Source organism: Aulonocara stuartgranti (assembly GCF_965226115.1).
Source record: "Aulonocara stuartgranti genome assembly, chromosome: 18".
In the NCBI taxonomy this organism is placed as follows: domain Eukaryota; kingdom Metazoa; phylum Chordata; class Actinopteri; order Cichliformes; family Cichlidae; genus Aulonocara; species Aulonocara stuartgranti.
The window spans coordinates 15,672,225-15,690,000 of NC_138954.1; the positions used below are offsets into that span (position 1 = coordinate 15,672,225).

A 17,776-nucleotide genomic window follows, 5' to 3' on the forward strand; every position below is an offset into this window, starting at 1 on the left:
AACTCTAAAAAAAGTTTTGTTTCGTGGGAGGATTAATGCTTGAATGACACTTAATAACGACATGGTCCCAAAGTGTCTTCTGTCCCTTGGTGCCTCTGTGATTTTATGAGGAAACTGGAGTTTTCCATGAAACAATTTTCACAAGATTTTACAAACTTCAGCCTCATTGTTTCATCTCTGTGAGAGACATTCAGAGTGTTTATTTATTTATTTTTATTTATTTTTTCTCTTGTTGCCCCTAGGACATCAAACAACAAGATTGAAAAGATTATGAAAGAGCTGGATGAAGAGGTAAATGCCTTTTTAAAATATTTCTTCCTCGCATTATAAATTCCTGTTATCAGCTTTGCAGTACACTCCTTTGATTTTGTTAATATAGTGTGGTGTCGCTAGCAAGCTATGAAGTTAAATATATTACTGTTTCAGATCAGTGGCTAGATTAGAGCTTGTTCCCCATCCACATCAAAGCTGCTCTTTTGTTCCTCGCCTTAGGCAAACCTGAGGAAGAGCGCCGATGCCAGCTTGTCTCTGCTGGAGAAGGACAAGCTTATGCAGCAGCACAGATTCACAGAGTACCAAAGAAAAGCCGACCAGGAGTCAGAGAAGAGACGGAATTTGGAAAACGAAGGTGAACTTAATGAAATGCTGCTGAGGTTATGAGTTAGACTTCTTGCAAAATACACACACTGGTCACTTTATTAGGTACACATGTTCAACTGCTTGTTAATGCAAATATCTAATCAATCACATAGCAGGAAGTCGGTGCACGAAGGCCGGTAGATATGGTTAAGATGACCTGCTAAAGTTCAAACTGGGCATCAGAATGGGAAACAGAGGGGATATAAGTGACTTTGAAGATGGCTTGTTTGTTGGTGCCAGATGAGCTGGGATGTTTCAGAGAATGGTCCGCAAAAGAATGGCAGGAAGTTCACTGTACTCCAATGGCCTCCACAGTCAGGAGGACTCAAACCAATAAATGCAACTTTGGAATCTGATGAATGAGGGATTCTTAATTTGGATGTCCAGGCGACAAAATTGCAGAAACTGTGTGATGCTTTCGTATCAATATGGAGCCAAACGTCGGAGGAATGTTTCGAGCACCATGAAGAATGAAAGAAGTTCTAAAGGCAAATTGGTGTTCAACCCAGTACTAGCAAAGTTGGGGAGAATTTTAATCGTTGAGTAAGATGAAGTATGTACTTTTTTTTTATCAGATGAAGCCTAATGTGCTGATTGGATTACCTGATAACCTCGTACCATCTTCATCTTCCTAACTGCTGACTTTCTGCACATGGGCTTCTGACTTGAAATTACTCTTATCAGCTCTTTTTTTTACATTTAATTTAATTTATTTTTGAAGAAAAACACAAAAAAAGTCACGAATGTTCTTTGTGCTAATACTTTCTTTCAGTCCTTTAGCAGTAATTTGCTGTCCAGAGTTAATAGTTTTTGTAAACATAAAGTCTAAAAATGAAGAAAGACAAACCTGCCTCAGACACTCCTAGTCTGATCACTCTGGAAAAAAAATGAATTACTGAATAATGAATTACTAAAAGGCACCTCAGCCATGTCACAATACATTTATAAACACACCCATAGCTAAACAAGCAGCTGCTATTATGTAGTGGTAAAATCTAATGTTCATATAATAAAGTTAATGATGTGTGTTGGCTCTAGGCTGCTGACATAAAATAATTTATACTGGGGAAACTAAATCTAACTCTGCTGTAATTGGAAAGAGGAGCTTAAATGAGGTTGAGTTTTTTTTCTTATTCTTTATTTCCTTTATTTCCCCTTAGTGTCAAATTTGAAGGAGCAGTTGGAAGATATGAAGAAAATCAGTCAGAACTCGCAAGCCTCAAATGACAAGATTACCCAGCTTCAGAATCAGGTATACAGCAGACACATGCATGCACACTCTGGAAACTGAAGGACAAAACATTAAATGTTTTTTCCCTCCCTTTGTGTTGGATTTTTTTCTTTAATTTTTATTTTGGATTGACAGCTGGAAGAGGCCAACGACTTGCTGCGTGCAGAGTCAGACACGGCGGGGAGACTGAGGAAGAGCCACACAGAGATGACCAAGTCAATGGCACATTTGGAGAATTTGAACCGTGAGCTGCAGGAGAGGAGCCGCGCAGTAGAAGGAGAGAAGGCGCAGCTGGAGAAAGAGCTCCTGCTTCTACAGAGCACCCTGGACTCTGAACGGAGGAACTACAGTCAGGACTCAGAGGAGATCAGGGAGCTGCAAGGTGACACTGATATATCACTTCGAAAACAAGTGAAATCTGCGATAGCTCGACCAGATTACAGTTTCAGTTATTGATAACTGAAAAAGCAAGTGTTACCATACAGTTAAAATACATATTTAAAAGTCCAAAGTAGAATTGAATTGGTATGAAATAATTACTTTAAAAGGCTTTAAAAAAAAGAGGAAAAAACCCAGCTTCATGTCTTAACTGTCTGCCTTTATCTTTCACTCTTAGCGAGATTGTCGGGGTTGCAAGAGGATAACAAAAACTTGAAGCTTAGTCTGTCCAAGATGGAGGCGGAACGCAAACAGGCCCAGGAAAGAAGCAATAATTTGGAGAAGGTATGCATGTCACACTGAGTAGTATTTGTGCATCCAATTTGTAGACGTGTGCAAGTTGTTTGATTTTTTGTTGTTGTTGTGTTCTTTTGTTGTTTTCCCTCGCCACAGGAAAAGAACAATTTGGAGATAGACCTGAATTACAAACTGAAGACCTTGCAGCAGCGTCTGGAGCAAGAACAGACGGAGCACAGGGTGACGCGGGCACAGCTCACTGACAAATACGAGTCTATCGAAGAAGCCAAATCAGCTGCCATGTCTGGTATGTCAGGCCTACATGCGCTCATGCCCTGCTTCACTTCTTGTGTTCCCCCCCCCTCTAATTCAAATCATTAAGATTCTTTTTTTGCTTTGACTGTTCTATTTGTCTCAAATATTATTACCTTTTCTCTCTGCCTCATGGTTATTTTCTACTATCTTATAAGAAGTCACCTCCAGGTTCTGTTTTCGGTGAGAGGAATTCATGGTGCAAAGCAATGAGCGTGTTAGGACATTGCCTTGTTGCATATTCAGGTTTTTTTTTTTTGCAATAGAATGATACAGCAAAAGATTCACCCAGACGGCTCAGCTTGGTGATACATACAAAAAAGAAAAAATTAAAATGAGCTTTTCTGTATCAAATGTCTCTATGCAATTTTCGAGCTTTGAACAGACGCCAGTTGAAACCTGTTGCCGTCTTTCTGTTCCCTCATTCCTGCATATATTATCTGAAGTGAACTTGAAGAGTTGTTAAATGGTAGTTATCCCCGAAAACCAAACAGCCATTACACTAACTGCTTTTTCAAATATGTTCTCCAGCTGTCCAGCAGAAGATGTCAGAGGAGACGGGAGCAAGGATGAGGGCAGAGAGCCGGGTGGTGGAGGTTGAGAAGCAGTGCTCAATGTTGGAGTTTGACCTTAAGCAGTCTGTGCAGAAAATGGAGCAGCTGATGAAGCAAAAGGAACGGCTGGAGGATGAGGTAACTGAGCGATCCTCACAATGGAGTTTTGTGTGTCATTTTATTTCTTTCAGCGCCGTGATTCCTAGAATTCTTTCCCGCCCTCTCGTTCTTCTCCAGGTGAAGAATCTGCAGATTCAGGTAGAGCAGGAGTCAAGCAAACGCATCCAGATTCAGAACGACCTGAAGACCCGCATGCAGGAGATGGACCGTCTTAGGTGTTCAGAGAAACAGCTCAAACAAGAGATCAACACATCACTGGAAAGTAAACGCTCACTGGAGTTTCAGCTGGCACAGCTGTCCAAGTAAGTTTCACCTTTTAGTTAGAAAACTCAATGTTTGTTTTTCTCTTAAAATGTTATCCATGTTGTCTGCTCACTAGTTATAGAGCCTTAAACATTATCAAATATGATGGAGATAAAATTGATGATTAATAGTTATATATACATGAAATGGGGCATTTGCACCATTGTGTCAGTTAATTTAACCTGGAAACAAACTGGCAGTAGCTGTAGCCAGGAGGGCTTATTTTCTCTTACTGCTGCACTGGCCAGTAATGCTCCTTGGAAGTCGGGGTGTAAATTGCCCTATAATTGCCTCCTATTTTCATAAAAGTGCTGTTATTCCAGCTTAGAGCGTGACTCTCAAAGCTGTTCTGCTACAGTGTTTACACCACAGGATTAGCGTTTACTCTCAGTCCAGCTCCATCTACTTGATTGCTAATCCTCTGGCTAGTTTGCTCTACTGCGTCGGCTGACTAGGCTGAATTAAGATGTCAGGTCTCTTTTTTGTTTTCCTGGCTGAAGTGTTTTGGTTGCTGTGTAAAATATGATACATGTTGGATTTACTAAAGAAAAAAAATCAAACACCTAACATATTTGTTTTGGCGTGCTAACAGACAGTACAGAGGCAACGAGGGACAGATGAGGGAACTTCAGGACCAGCTTGAGGCTGAACAGTATTTTTCTGTGAGTATATGTCACAGTTTCTCTGTCGTGCTCATTTAATGTGAAAAGCTCCAGCTAATCTCGTTTTTTTCTCCCTCAGACGCTTTACAAAACTCAGGTCAAAGAACTAAAAGAGGAGATTGAGGAAAGGAACCGGCAGATACAGGAGGCTAATAAGAAGGTGCAGGATTTGTGCAACGAAAGGTAAGAGGCTCGGTTCTCCTCATGCATATTGCAGCCTTCTTATATATCTAAATAACCTTTAACCTTTTGTAAGTATTCCTCATTTCTTTCAGCTTTTGCTGTTTGATGGGGGGAAAATTCAAGTGATGAGGTTTTTTCTTTTTTAAAATCAAACTTCCTTTATCCTGCACACAGGGATTCCTTGTCTGCACAGCTGGATCTGACAGTGACCAAGGCCGAGTCAGAACAGCTTGCTCGGGCACTTCAGGAGGAGCAGTATTTCGAGCTCAGCCAAGAGAACAAGAAAGCAGTGACAAGGCATAAGCAGGAGATTGGGGAGAAAGAGGCTACTATTGCACGGGTGAGCCTTCAAACACACACTGACAGCATTTTCTTTATTCCCACACTCATATTCATTGCTCAATTTCTAATTCTGTTAACTTAAAGTAGAGAAAATAAACATCTTCATATTTTTGCACAGCTTGAGGAATCCTATAAAACTCTGACCAAAGATGTGGAGAATCTCAGCAGAGAGAAGACGGAGTTAAGTGAAAAGCTTCGTATTCAGGATGAAGGTACTGTGCTTTTCATGATGCGCACATCTCCGCGTTGTAATTAATGTCGATGTACAAGCTTATTCCCCTTGTCTCTCTCAGAATATGTCGCTCAGAAGGAAGAAATTGAAAAATCAATCAAGGCCAACTACGAGAAGATCCTCTACACAGAGCGCACACTGAAGACTCAGGTAAGAGCCTCTTACTTTTCGAGAAGTTACTCCATACTGTTCCTGTAAACAAGTGGAGAGATGCGGCCGATGTGTTCAACTGTTCGGTCTTTTCCATCCGTCAGGCGGTGAACAAACTGGCAGAGATCATGAATCGTAAAGACATGAAGCTGGACCAGAAGAAGAAGGGTAGCACAGCTGATCTGCGGAAAAAGGAGAAGGAAAACCGCAAGCTTCAGCTGGAGCTTAATCAGGAGAAGGAAAAGTTTAACCACATGGCCATCAAATACCAGAAGGAGCTGAGCGAGATGCAGGCGGTACGTGAACGTCTGGTTGCGCTGCGGCCCAGTATGATGATCTGTGGACTATTATTTGGTTTTAACCTTTGACCTTCCTACCACCAGCAATTGGCAGAGGAAAGCACGTATCGCAACGAGTTGCAGATGCAGCTGGACAGCAAGGAGAGCGACATCGAGCAGCTCCGGGAGAAACTGAACGACCTGCAGCAGCGCATGGATAACTCCAGCGTCACCAGCCTGCAGACAGACGAGACGGACAGTAATATCGCAGGTATGTTCCCAGCCCGTCACAGCTGCTGTTGCCTTTATCGATCACAGTGACAGTTAAAAATCAAATAAACTTACACTCGTGAACTTTGATCTGGTGACGAAGTTATGCGGTGTGGGATTTTACTTGGTTGAAAACTTGACTTACTTTGTTTGTGTCAGTTAGCGTAGGTACCACGAGGACTCGATTCCTGAAGTATAACCTTCTGAATATGATTTTTGTTTTGGTTTATTTGACACATTTGACTTTTGTCTCGTCTAAAATAAGTCTCCCTTTCAGGTTTTATTCTTTTAAATGTGTTGTTTTTAGTTCATGAGCCAAAAGATCTGAATCTGTATTTAGAGCATCATGTGAATGATTTTTTTCCAAGCAGTTTAAGTTTAGTACAGTAAGGTGTTAGAAGGCAGGGAAGCAGCTGTACTGACTCACTTAATTCTCTTTCTAATGCATCACCTTCTTAAATGACATCTAACATGTGTATGAATATATGTTGTGCTGGCTGTTTTCATGTTTGTTGGTAGCTGTGGTTAAATCAATCTCTTCTTTATTTCCCTCATGCCCAGTTGGTTCTCCTTGCTCTTCTTATCTTTGTAACTTCCATTCCTTTTCCTCTGTGAGTAACTCGGTGAATCAGCCCCTTTTTGCCCGGCCTGCGTTGCTGCTGTTGTATGTGTGTGTACTGTAGTTTTTTTTTTGTTGTTTTTTTTCCCCTCCACCCAATTTCTCAAGTATTGTTTTGCCAGAGGTGTGACAGCCATATCTGCTGGGAGAATTCAACAGCACTTTTGAAAGAAGCCTGTCAGAGTGTGGGGAGTGAATCAGCTCTAGAGGAGAAAAAAATAATGTAATGACTAACAGTGACGAGATATTACGAGAGAGCGCTGGGAGTGAATTTGCTTAATGTCACGAGGCCGACCTGAGCAGTGAAGCAGCCAAATTAGAACAAAGTTTACTGACACAACACCCGGTGTGAGGTCTGCCGCGTCACTCTCAGCACCTTTTAAATGTCTCCAAACACTGGAACAAACGTGTTCTTCAAACACGCAACACCCTTGTGTCTGTGTTGGCATGCTCACCACAAATCGCTGCTCGTTTGGACACGAAGACCTCCCTCACGACCTCACATGTAGTAGACAAATCCCACTTTTTTGTGTTTTTTTTTTTTTTTTTTTCCCTACTGAACCTGTTTAGATTGTGTTGTTTCAGCTGCATGCACTTGCATTTATGATTTAATTTTTGAATAAAGATAACACACATTTGTTTCTGTGAAAGGAGCGAGTGATCAAGCTAATTGAATTCCAGCTGCACAAATACTACATCAGGATTTTTAACATACTTTTGCAGTCTTACATGCTCTCTTAGCATGCTATAAGAAGGCCTTACTCATACTAATATTCTCTTCTTGCATGGGTGTGTGAAGTTGCAGCCTGGGATAGCTACAGTCTTCTCTTGTCACCTACTCCAGTGCACTTAACCTTAACGCTGGCAAACTCCCGAGGAGTTCACCAGCGTTTTATTTATTTATTCATTTATTTATTGACTTGTTCTTTATTTTTCTCCCCAGTTGAGTTTGGACCTGATTTGCTGCATGGCCTTCATCTAGTGTCTCTAAATACTTGCACAGAATATTTCTTTTCATGTTTTTCTTCTTTGCTGCTTTTCAGAGTCCAGATTGGAGGGTTGGCTGTCTATTCCTAATCGTGCTAACATCAAAAGATACGGATGGAAGAAGCAGGTGTGTGTCGCACGGTTCCTTTGCTCGCTCACATTTTTCATTATGCAGAAAGAGGTTTCACCAACCCTCTCATTTGTCTATGCAACATTTGCAGTATGTGGTGGTGAGTAGTAAGAAGATTCTGTTCTACAATGACGAGCAGGATAAGGAGCAGTCCAACCCCTCGATGGTACTGGATATCGAGTAAGTGTTTTTCTTTGTGGCGTCTTCTTCTTGCTAGCTCGGTCTTCTTGAAAAATGTAGAGAAGAAAAAGTAACAAAGGTTAATGGATTTCTCCTCTTTTTATACCTTCTTGTGTAGCAAACTGTTTCATGTGAGGCCAGTCACGCAAGGAGATGTGTACCGAGCTGAGACTGATGAGATTCCAAGGATTTTCCAGGTAGGCTTTTTTTTGTTGTTGTTTTTTAATGTGCAGTTTTATTTTTATGTTCACATTTCCATGCAGTCATGAATAGAGTTTGCTCAGCCACAGAAACAAGGCCCTGTCTATCTCTCTCTAACTATTCAGATTTTGTATGCTAATGAGGGAGAGTGCAGGAAGGAGGCGGATCTAGAGACAGTCCCTCAGGGCGACAAGACCAACTGTCTCCCACACAAAGGCCACGAGTTCATCCCCACGTTATATCACTTCCCTTCAAACTGCGAGGCCTGTGCCAAGCCTCTGTGGCACGTCTTCAAGCCGCCTCCGGCCCTGGAGTGTCGTCGCTGCCACGTGAAGTGCCACAAGGACCACCTTGACAAAAAGGAGGATGTTATTGCTCCTTGCAAAGGTAAAACACAAATTCTTATCTCTGCAGGCTAAGCTGGTATCACGAGCATTTTAAGACAATAAACAGTCCGTATCTATAAATCCTTGAAGGTGTTTTCTAGTTTATGTACAGGCTCTAAGTTGGAATTCACTGACGAAGCATTTTGGGATACTCAAAGTAAACAGGACAAATTGGTTATTGTTGCAGCTAAACTCAGAGGTTTCTAAGGGAGTTCTTGTTGTTGTTTCATTTCAGTATCAGTCATATAAACATTGTTTATATCCTTGAGGCCTTTTTGTTGAAAGAAAGTATTTTAAAGCGTTGTTTACATCCTTGTTTCGTCCTCCCTTGGCAAATTCCAGCTTATGTTGACACGTCACTGCCACTTGTTCATCAGTGAAATAGTGTGAAACCACTGGCACGATCAGGTTTTGTACCACACATCTGCTAATGTGTAAACAAAGTCATTTGGAGGACTTGGATAGTTCGAGGTCATGTTTTTAAGGCTTGATTGTGTCATCCTGTCCAGTAAACTACGACGTGACCTCTGCCCGGGACATGCTGCTGCTGGCTCTGACCCAAGACGAGCAGAAGAAATGGATCGGCCACCTCGGAAAGAAGATTCCCAAGACCCCGCCGTCGACATTCACAAGAGCCTCGCCACGGTCCATGTCCACTCGCTCTGGACCCAACCAATCCTTCCGCAAGAACCCTAAAAGCAATACAGGAAAGCTGAGGTAACTTGATAACTTTGAAATAAAACCCATCTCGTCAGACCTTATTTGTATTTATTTATTAACTCAGATTGCGTTTACATATTTTCACTAATGGTGAAATAACTTTAGATAACTAGGATAAAACGTGAGTATTTTTTCTCTTCAGGCAGTCAGTCAGGGTGTGCTGCAGTCAGTAGCCTTTTTTTTTCTCTCTCTCCTCAAACCCATCTTGTGGGCTGAGATGTGGTCAAGTCAGTCATGTGACCTGCTGTTTGTCTCCTGTGTTGTAGCAGAGCGCAGTCCACCCTCCAAGCAGCAGACACAACATCGAGCACTTGTTGACAGGAACTTCTTCAGAAAGTTTTTTTTGTGTGTGTGTGTGTGTGTGTGCGTTTTTAAAAAACAGACTTTTTTCTATGACTTTAAACTTGTCTATTTATTAATTGTGTTATTGGGTGTTTCAAACTCAAGAGACACTTCCTGGTTGCTTGGTTGACTCTTGGGCTCTGTGCAGTTGGCACTTGGGATTTTCTAATTGGCACTAATGTGTTGTTGGGGTCAGTTACTAACTTCATATTCTTACATGGCAACTCTCATTAGACCAATATTCAGGATTTTTACATTACTGGTCAAACATCATGAAAAGGTGTTATAGTGTCTGTAAGCCAGCTTTTCTGTTTCTGTTGTTAGACTGGGTTACTAACGAAGGTTTTTTATTTTATTTTGAAAAGGCCTTTCTTTTACTGGACACCTGTCTCTGTTCTTCTTTCAGCTAACCGTCTGAACCGTTGGGATTTTTCTCTGGACTCTAAACTTTCCCTTCCTTCCTCATCCTCAAAAATGGAAAGAAACTGTATTGCATAGATAATTCATTAAAAAACAAAAAAAACAAAGCTAAAAAAATATATGTATATTGACAAATAACCAACGCTGGAGAAATTGCAACACACTTCAGACACAAGGCATCGTGGACATTAAAAAAGCAAGGGGAGGGAGTCACTTGACCAACTCAGCAAACTTGCAGCTCTACGTTTTCACCAGAAGATGGCGCACACGTCTTGATCTAAAGATGGACAACAGAGGGAGAGAGGGACTCCTGTCATGTAGACATCCTGTGCTTCATATCATGTGAGAGTTGGAATGGAAACTGGAAGGTAAAAGGGGGTTTTGCTGGGACTGCTGCATGTATGTGTTCAGTTTAAGGTACTGTCATACAGGGATTGCAGATCTGCGGCGAAAGGTTGTGTCTCAGGGGCGGAAAATTGATATCTATTTAGTAATTTCTTTCCCCCACCTGTCGGATAACGTGGGCTTTAATGCAACTATGCTTTTGTTTTGTTTTGGTTTTGTTGTTGTTGTTTTTTTTTTTTAATGACTGATGCCTTCATCTAACGTCTCTGGCCTTTATTCTTATCACTCTGCAAGTCAGTTATATCAGGTTTGGGACAACGTATTGGGACATGAGTATTAGATGTTTTGAGTATTGAGTGAGGAGCATGCAAGATCATCATTTAAATCTATGCATTGTTTTTATTATAATTATTTTTATTGCTCCAAGCCATAAGGAAAATTCCATTGTAATGGTATATAGGAGTCCTAAAACTTTTTTTGTTTATTTGGTACATTGTCTGTAATATTTTTTTTTTTGTGTATTCAGTGTATTTTTTCTTTGTAATGTATTGCCTTACATTGATTCATAGATAAGTGGTTCAAAAGGAAAACATTAAGTTAACAAATGTAAAACTGCACTGTTTGACTTGACTGTAAATTATTTGTAGAAGACTAAACAGGTGTAGCATTTGGCCCACCTAGTGCCTTACCGTTTGGATATTGATTTTACTGCCATATGTTTTTCTTTCCTTTTTTTTTTTTTGTTGTTTAAACAAGACAAATCTGAATTCTTCCATCATTTTTTTTTTTAAGAATTTGCCACACGTGTGTGGTTTTATCAGAACTTGCTTTGTCTGGTTTGAATATATATAAAAAATTATATATATAAATAAATATATTAGATTACCTCTTTATGAACACGTAGCAATAGAGTTTGTGTAAAAACAAAGTCCCCGTTCTTGGTTCATATCATAAATTTGAGGAGGATGTATCTTAAAAACAAGCCCGTGTCAATGATTGTCCTCGATTGCAAGTCATTTTCTCTAACATGGTAATGTCCCGCTAATGCAAACACCCCCACAGTGTATAATATGAGAGAGACATAAGGATTATGGAATACCTCCACAGTCTTTTTATGTGTAACGTTTTGTTCAGTTAAAAACAAAAAGCACTGGAACTATGATCTACTCGTGTCTTGGATAATTTGCATGGTTAAATTGCATTGGAATCCGCACTGATGGATATGTCAATAAACATATCTCTGTCATTCATTGTATAGTAGTTTTCACTTTAGATGTCATTTATGTTTTTGTATCAGGCCAGCTGGGACAGATTCAAGGACCCCTAAGCACATCTTTATATGCTAATTTAACTCTGCTAATCTTGACACTTTTATTCTCACCAGGTTTATTTTTGGGCCTTTTTCACTTTTATTTTGAACAGGACATCAGAGCACACATGCAGGAAATGTCCTATTGTGGGGTCAAACCCAGGCCTTTGCACAAGGGTTCACCATATTGGTCTTCTGCTTAATCACTAAACTATAGCGGCACAATTAATTGTAGTTTTGTGCTTTTATATTCTAAAAAAAATAAATAAATACTTGGTGTTTTTTAATCATATGGAGTGGAAGGAACAAAGGGGTTCCATCCCCAAAGTTGGTCTATTTACGGTGTCACAGTGAGAGCAGTGCACTCTTTGCTGTGAGATAACTATCATTCACTCACACTTGGAAATCCGTGTAGTTACAGCCTTATAAATACTGTAATTAAAGAAGTCTGAATGATCTGGGTGTGTGTATCTCGGATGTTGCTGCAGGCCAGCAGGGCGACTAGCAGATGTCAGAGCGCATCGATAAGTTCCCAGCGTGTTGTTGCAGCGTCATTCTGTTTGAATGAAGTTCAGTCCGAGAACTAGCAACTCTTCATACGCGCCCCAGTGGACCGAAACAGGAAAAATAGCGAGTTGAGGATATTAAAGGTTTCTAAATATGCCGGTGTTTACAGGTAAAGTACTTTTAATACAGCATGATTATCACCAAGGAGAAAATACTTTAAAAACGGGAACCCTTACACGTGTTTTTAGTTTTAAATTACATTAGCATGTTAGCTTAGCTGTGTGTAGCATGATTTGCATTTAGCCTACAACCGTTAGCATGCTATCTTGACAGCATCTTGTTCTTAGACTAGTGGTAGAGTTATTTCAGAAGACACTTTTTTGAAACAGGGAAGCGCACAGAATTGTTACACCACTGTATCCGGCTTGCTGTTTGTTAACGTTATTTACTGAGTACGTGAAAAAGCTGTCCAAGCTAACTGAGCTTCTGCTGCTGTCAGCTAGCTTAGTTACCCAGTTAGCAGGTAATAAGTAAGGTGAGTTAACTAATTATGTAAAGCTACTGATTCTCACCGCAATGTCACCACTTTAATTGTGGTTTTACTCGCTGAAGACATTTCCCTATAAATTTTTTAGCAGAATTGGGAGCACTTGTGCCTTTTACTATAAAGGATAGCATTGCTAACAAAGCTAGCTAAATCATAGTGTACAGTTATACGTCTTTACTCCAACTGCGTCTTGAAGACATGCGATCACTCAGTTTGTTTTCTTTGTGTCAGTGATCTTATACTGATTTCTATAATCGCCAATGAGCGCCTTTATTACGGTTCATAGACATTCAGACTGCTGCATATTTGTTGGCTCCCACTTTGTGTTTATTCACCGACAGTCAGCTTGACTAACCGGGTGCCTTATTTCTTGGAGCACTACCCTGATGCTAAGGAGGTGCTGTGTCATGTCACGGTTTCCCAAACCAGGAACGGCTAATATTTTCACACTGAGTGCTTCTGTTTCTTTTCAGTAAATGTGAAATGGGGCAAAGAGAAGTTTGATGCAGTAGAGCTCAACACTGAGGAACCACCCATGGTGTTCAAGGCGCAGCTCTTTGCCCTGACAGGAGTTCAGCCAGACAGACAGAAGGTCATGGTGAAGGGAGGCACTCTCAAGGTACTAATATAAACATCCAAAATCTAAAAAAGGAGATCCTCAGAGAACCACACCAGTGCATATAGTTCCTTTAATTTAAACATGCTTAGTTTCGGTTCAGTTTCAAGGTTGTGCTATGGCTCTTACAAAAATGAAAGGGACTTTTTGATTAATTATAGGATTGGTTTTGTCTTTTCATTTGTTTTGAAACAAATAAGGTAAAGTTAAAGGTAAGATGAGTAAACCTTATCCATTTTAAGGTTGCTAATCAATGTTTTATCTGAATTCTAGGATGACGAGTGGGGAAATATTAAGCTGAAAAATGTGAGTACCGCATATACCAAGTGGTTCTTTACGGGAGCTTCATCACAAAATTTTCACATAAATTACTGAAATGAATATTTCTCTGCTTTTTGAAGGGAATGACCCTGCTGATGATGGGCTCAGCAGATGCCCTACCTGAGGAGCCTGCAGTCCGACCCATGTTTGTAGAGGACATGACTGAGGAGCAGCTGGCCTCAGCGGTGAGTAATCCTGAAAATTACCACTGTGGGGTGAACAAATATAACAATTACAGCTTTTAGTGTGGATGTGATTGATTGAATTGGGCTTTCATGTACTGAGTATAAAGTATAAAATGGTAAACTAAATGTGCAGAATCATTTAGTTGCTAAAAACTTTTTTTGTGTGTGTGGCTCAGTGAGACATTTGCAAGCTAGGTGTTTTGGTGTAGTAATGAATTTATAATTTATTTACTGAAGAGAAAATATGCAGCAGACTCAAAATACAGTATGAATTACAAACTTCCACATGATAAATACTGGGTAAATGTCTTTAAGATGGAAATGGGCAAACAAAAGACCCGCTTTCTCATTATGAGTTTGTTCATCTGTGGATCCTCGGTTCCTCTCATCAGGGATGTGAGCAGAATTGGCGAGGAAGAGACATGAGGAGAGAGAAGTTGGTGGATAAAACAGCCATTTAAAAAAAAAAAAAGAGAGAGAGATGCATCCTCTGGAGCCCCATTTTTAAGGAGATTTTATTCAAATCTCATGTTTGGCACAACTGCATCATAGTGCAACTGTATTTTACACTTTCAGATGTAGCAGTGTTCTTTATATTTGTTTATGTTTAGGGCTGCTCTGAATTATATTTACTTATTTATTTAGTACTTCCTAAAAAGGATACACTTGTGCGTCTTTTATTAAAGCTCCTCCAGCAACATGAAGTACTGAGATTGATGTCTTGGTCACAGGCAGGAGGGAAGAACAAATTAAAGAAATGAGCAAAGCCTCTTTAGTGGTTCATAGAGTTTGACGTGTGAACTTATTAACGTTTCTGAAATTGGACGCGCCAAAAGAATTGAAAGGACAGAGTTCAACAAATTTGAGCTTTTAAAAAAAGACAGTTTATGTATCTAGAACAGATCAGATGACCATACTTGATAAAGAAGAAGTGGACTCAATGTGATGTGTTGATTCTGTATTGTCCCTTCTGCACAGTCCCAGATCTACAATGAAACTAAATTTATGTATCCCTTACCTACACGTAGTGTTATACCTTGAGATGAACCAATGCCACTGTGAATGTTGTCATTGTCAGATGGAGCTGCCTTGTGGACTGACGAACTTGGGCAATACCTGCTACATGAACGCCACAGTGCAGTGTCTACGCTCTGTGCCAGAGCTCAAAACTGCACTCAGGAGGTCATTTTTACTGCTATTACTGTTTGTCGGTGACGTGTTCAGATCATTACAAATAATTTCACCACCACTGGTTTTAGTTGCCGTTCACCTCACATCACTCTCCCGCTACAGGTATTCAGGTGCTCTGCGATCTTCAGGAGCAAATGCACCATCTCAGTACATCACAGCAGGTGTGAAGCATGCCAAAAAATAGACATATTAATGTCGTGAATTTACTGATACAAATAAAATGGTTTCTTTGTTTTTTAGCCCTTCGTGATTTATATGAGACTATGGATAAAACCTCGTCCAGCCTCCCTCCCATTATTTTGCTGCAGTTCCTCCATATGGCCTTTCCACAGTTTGCTGAGAAGGGGGATCAGGGGCAGTACCTCCAGCAGGTGGAAAAACTCTTAATTATAGTTCTGCGTTGTTAAATTTGATTAGCCATGTGACGTGTCTTTAACTCAGTCTCATAATGGCAGCAAATTCATGACATTTATTGTGCTTTGTTGTTTATTCAGGATGCCAATGAATGTTGGCTGCAGATGATGAGAGTGCTTCAGCAAAAGCTGGAGTCACTAGAACCAGAGACTACCATGGAGGTAATGCTTAAAACCCCCACCAAATCTATTATTTTGTAATCTAATTATGGCTGTCTCATAAATTCATGAGAAAATTTTGTTATTTTTAATCTTCAGACTGAATCTGAGGGTGGAGCTGCCTCTGCCTCTGCAAAGAAGAACTTCATTGACCAGTATTTTGGTGTAGAATTTGAAACTAGGTATCCTTCTGTCTTTGTCAATCAAATCTTTGTGCACTTTAATACTTGAGAGATATATATATATATATATATATATATATATATATATATACATACATACATACATACATACATACATACACAAGTTTCACTTTAAAAGACTGCACTGTTCTTTCATAGTTGTTGGTAATGAGATAAAATCTAGAGGTGAAACATTAATGAGCCGGGCTTCTTCTTAACTCTACTATTCAGCATGAAATGCACAGAGTCTGAGGAGGAGGAACCAATCAAGGGCAAGGAAAGCCAGCTCCAGCTCAGTTGCTTCATCAACCAAGAAGTGAAATACCTGGCAACAGGACTAAGGCTGGTAAGTATCATGAAAAGGCTGAGGTCTGTGTGCAAAGCATAGATGGTATGAAAGATGCATATAGCCACCTTGAGATCACACAGTGGTTTTGGACTGGACATTTTTAACCTTTAACATTTGTGTTTTGACTATTATGGTTACAGTTAGGAGCTAATGCTAAGCTTGATTCATTCACAAACTGTATGAGTGCAATACACAGGCACATATCAGCTAATTGGGCCTACATAACAAGCCAATAAGACAGTTTATTGAACCCGCAAAGGAAATTACTGTGTTACAACAGCATGAAAACAATAGAACACAATACGATAAAAGCAATGTTGTAAAAGTATTAAAAAGTAGTACCACAAGCTGACAGTGAAGGGCTTATAATGTGAGGTAGTGCAAAATATTTATATGCAACAAAACAAAAACGTGAAGTTATGCTGAGATGGGTGGGGGCTGAGCCTCCCTCCATTTCTCTATGGAAGTCGCTCATCATTGATGTTATGACTCTGATCAGGTTGGGACATTATATTGATTGGAGCTCCCGAATTTTTGTGGACAAATGGAAGAAACCACTGTAACCTGTAAACTGGATGCTAATGGACATAATGTTATAATACTCTAGTGCTGTGCAGTGTTGTTATTTTGGATGTGAACCAGTCTTGTATTTGTTGTGGAAAAAAGTTAAATAAAAGTTGGGAAAAGTGGAAAAACAAAACCAAAACAAAACATGAAGTTAAAGAAAAATAAGACCACCTGCAGATGTCATTAATAAATACCGGTATGTAAACACAAGAAACTGCAGCTGGAAACTATAGTATAGAAATCTGTGTTGAAAAATGTGATTTCTTGCATGCTGACACGTGTGTTTACCTGCCCAGAACAGGAACTGTTATACAGTCTTGTAGAGAATAGTAGGAATGCTTTCCTGAAGTGGTCTTTATGGTAGCGGGGTTGAATCAGTCCAAATGAGAATGAGCTCTGCTTCCTCTGTAGTGGGGAGCTGGTATGGTGGGTTGTCCATGGTGGACAGCAGTTTGTCATTGACCTCCCGTCCTTCACTGACTCAGACACCTGCACATTCTGACCAGCAATGGTTCGAGCCTTGTGAATTAGTTGTTGATCGTGGGGGCATCTCTGGCACTGATGCTGTCCCCCAGCAAAGTACACAACAGCAAAGTAAATGACACTCACTACCACAAAATGGTAGAAGATCTCCAGCATTTTGCTACACATACTAAAGAACCTGAGTTTCCTCAGAAAGTAGCGTCTGCTCACCCCCTTTCGCACAGCATCACTTTTGGTTCTTAAGTCTAGTCTGCCATTCAAGTGAACACCCTAGTGCCTGTAGTAGTCCACTGTTTCAGCCTCCTCACACATGATGGTAATGGGCTTAGTCACAGTTCTTTTTTTCACATTGGAAATCAACCAGCATCTCTTTTGTCTTGCTCATGTCCACAAAGAGGTGATATCTACCAGACCACTCCATAAAACTCCTCAACAGCTCCCTTTACTCCCACTCCTGGCCATCCTCAATACACCCAACCCCTGCAGTGTCATTAGAGGACCTCTGCAGGGGGAAGGACTCACAGTTATGCTTCTAGCAGATGCTGATCCACTCCAGCTGTTTGGGCCAGGACACCTGTCAATCAGCATGGGTTACAACATGGATGAGTTGGTCCAATCGTACTTCATCAGAAGGAAAAACCGCACAAACTTGGAAGATTTGTGCAA

General features: G+C 40.3%; 2 protein-coding genes across 4 annotated transcripts in view; both read left to right on the forward strand.

Annotated features, from left to right (window-relative positions):
• Nucleotides 1–11,527, forward strand: part of rock1 (Rho-associated, coiled-coil containing protein kinase 1) — a 41,024-nt gene extending 29,497 nt beyond the window's left edge. For 2 of the 3 annotated variants that reach the window (XM_082513891.1, XM_082513889.1), the window contains exons 13-33: nt 243–291; nt 493–628; nt 1,800–1,891; nt 2,006–2,252; nt 2,487–2,593; nt 2,702–2,852; nt 3,389–3,549; nt 3,649–3,833; nt 4,427–4,496; nt 4,576–4,679; nt 4,854–5,019; nt 5,140–5,233; nt 5,315–5,403; nt 5,508–5,699; nt 5,787–5,952; nt 7,614–7,684; nt 7,779–7,867; nt 7,986–8,064; nt 8,194–8,455; nt 8,964–9,171; nt 9,441–11,527. In XM_082513891.1, the coding sequence (XP_082370017.1) occupies nt 243–291; nt 493–628; nt 1,800–1,891; nt 2,006–2,252; nt 2,487–2,593; nt 2,702–2,852; nt 3,389–3,549; nt 3,649–3,833; nt 4,427–4,496; nt 4,576–4,679; nt 4,854–5,019; nt 5,140–5,233; nt 5,315–5,403; nt 5,508–5,699; nt 5,787–5,952; nt 7,614–7,684; nt 7,779–7,867; nt 7,986–8,064; nt 8,194–8,455; nt 8,964–9,171; nt 9,441–9,492 (2,770 nt within the window). In that variant the 3' untranslated portion in view covers nt 9,493–11,527. The remainder of the gene's footprint in view (nt 1–242; nt 292–492; nt 629–1,799; nt 1,892–2,005; nt 2,253–2,486; nt 2,594–2,701; nt 2,853–3,388; nt 3,550–3,648; nt 3,834–4,426; nt 4,497–4,575; nt 4,680–4,853; nt 5,020–5,139; nt 5,234–5,314; nt 5,404–5,507; nt 5,700–5,786; nt 5,953–7,613; nt 7,685–7,778; nt 7,868–7,985; nt 8,065–8,193; nt 8,456–8,963; nt 9,172–9,440) is intronic. The other variant, XM_082513890.1, reaches the window with a different exon arrangement.
• Nucleotides 11,528–12,011: 484 nt separating this feature from the next.
• The window catches only part of usp14 (ubiquitin specific peptidase 14 (tRNA-guanine transglycosylase)), a 10,616-nt gene continuing 4,851 nt past the window's right edge, over nt 12,012–17,776 (forward strand). The window contains exons 1-10 of the mRNA XM_082513894.1: nt 12,012–12,266; nt 13,118–13,263; nt 13,534–13,566; nt 13,662–13,766; nt 14,845–14,948; nt 15,060–15,118; nt 15,198–15,328; nt 15,452–15,532; nt 15,629–15,711; nt 15,943–16,057. Coding sequence (XP_082370020.1) covers nt 12,251–12,266; nt 13,118–13,263; nt 13,534–13,566; nt 13,662–13,766; nt 14,845–14,948; nt 15,060–15,118; nt 15,198–15,328; nt 15,452–15,532; nt 15,629–15,711; nt 15,943–16,057 — 873 coding nt within the window. The 5' untranslated portion in view covers nt 12,012–12,250. The remainder of the gene's footprint in view (nt 12,267–13,117; nt 13,264–13,533; nt 13,567–13,661; nt 13,767–14,844; nt 14,949–15,059; nt 15,119–15,197; nt 15,329–15,451; nt 15,533–15,628; nt 15,712–15,942; nt 16,058–17,776) is intronic.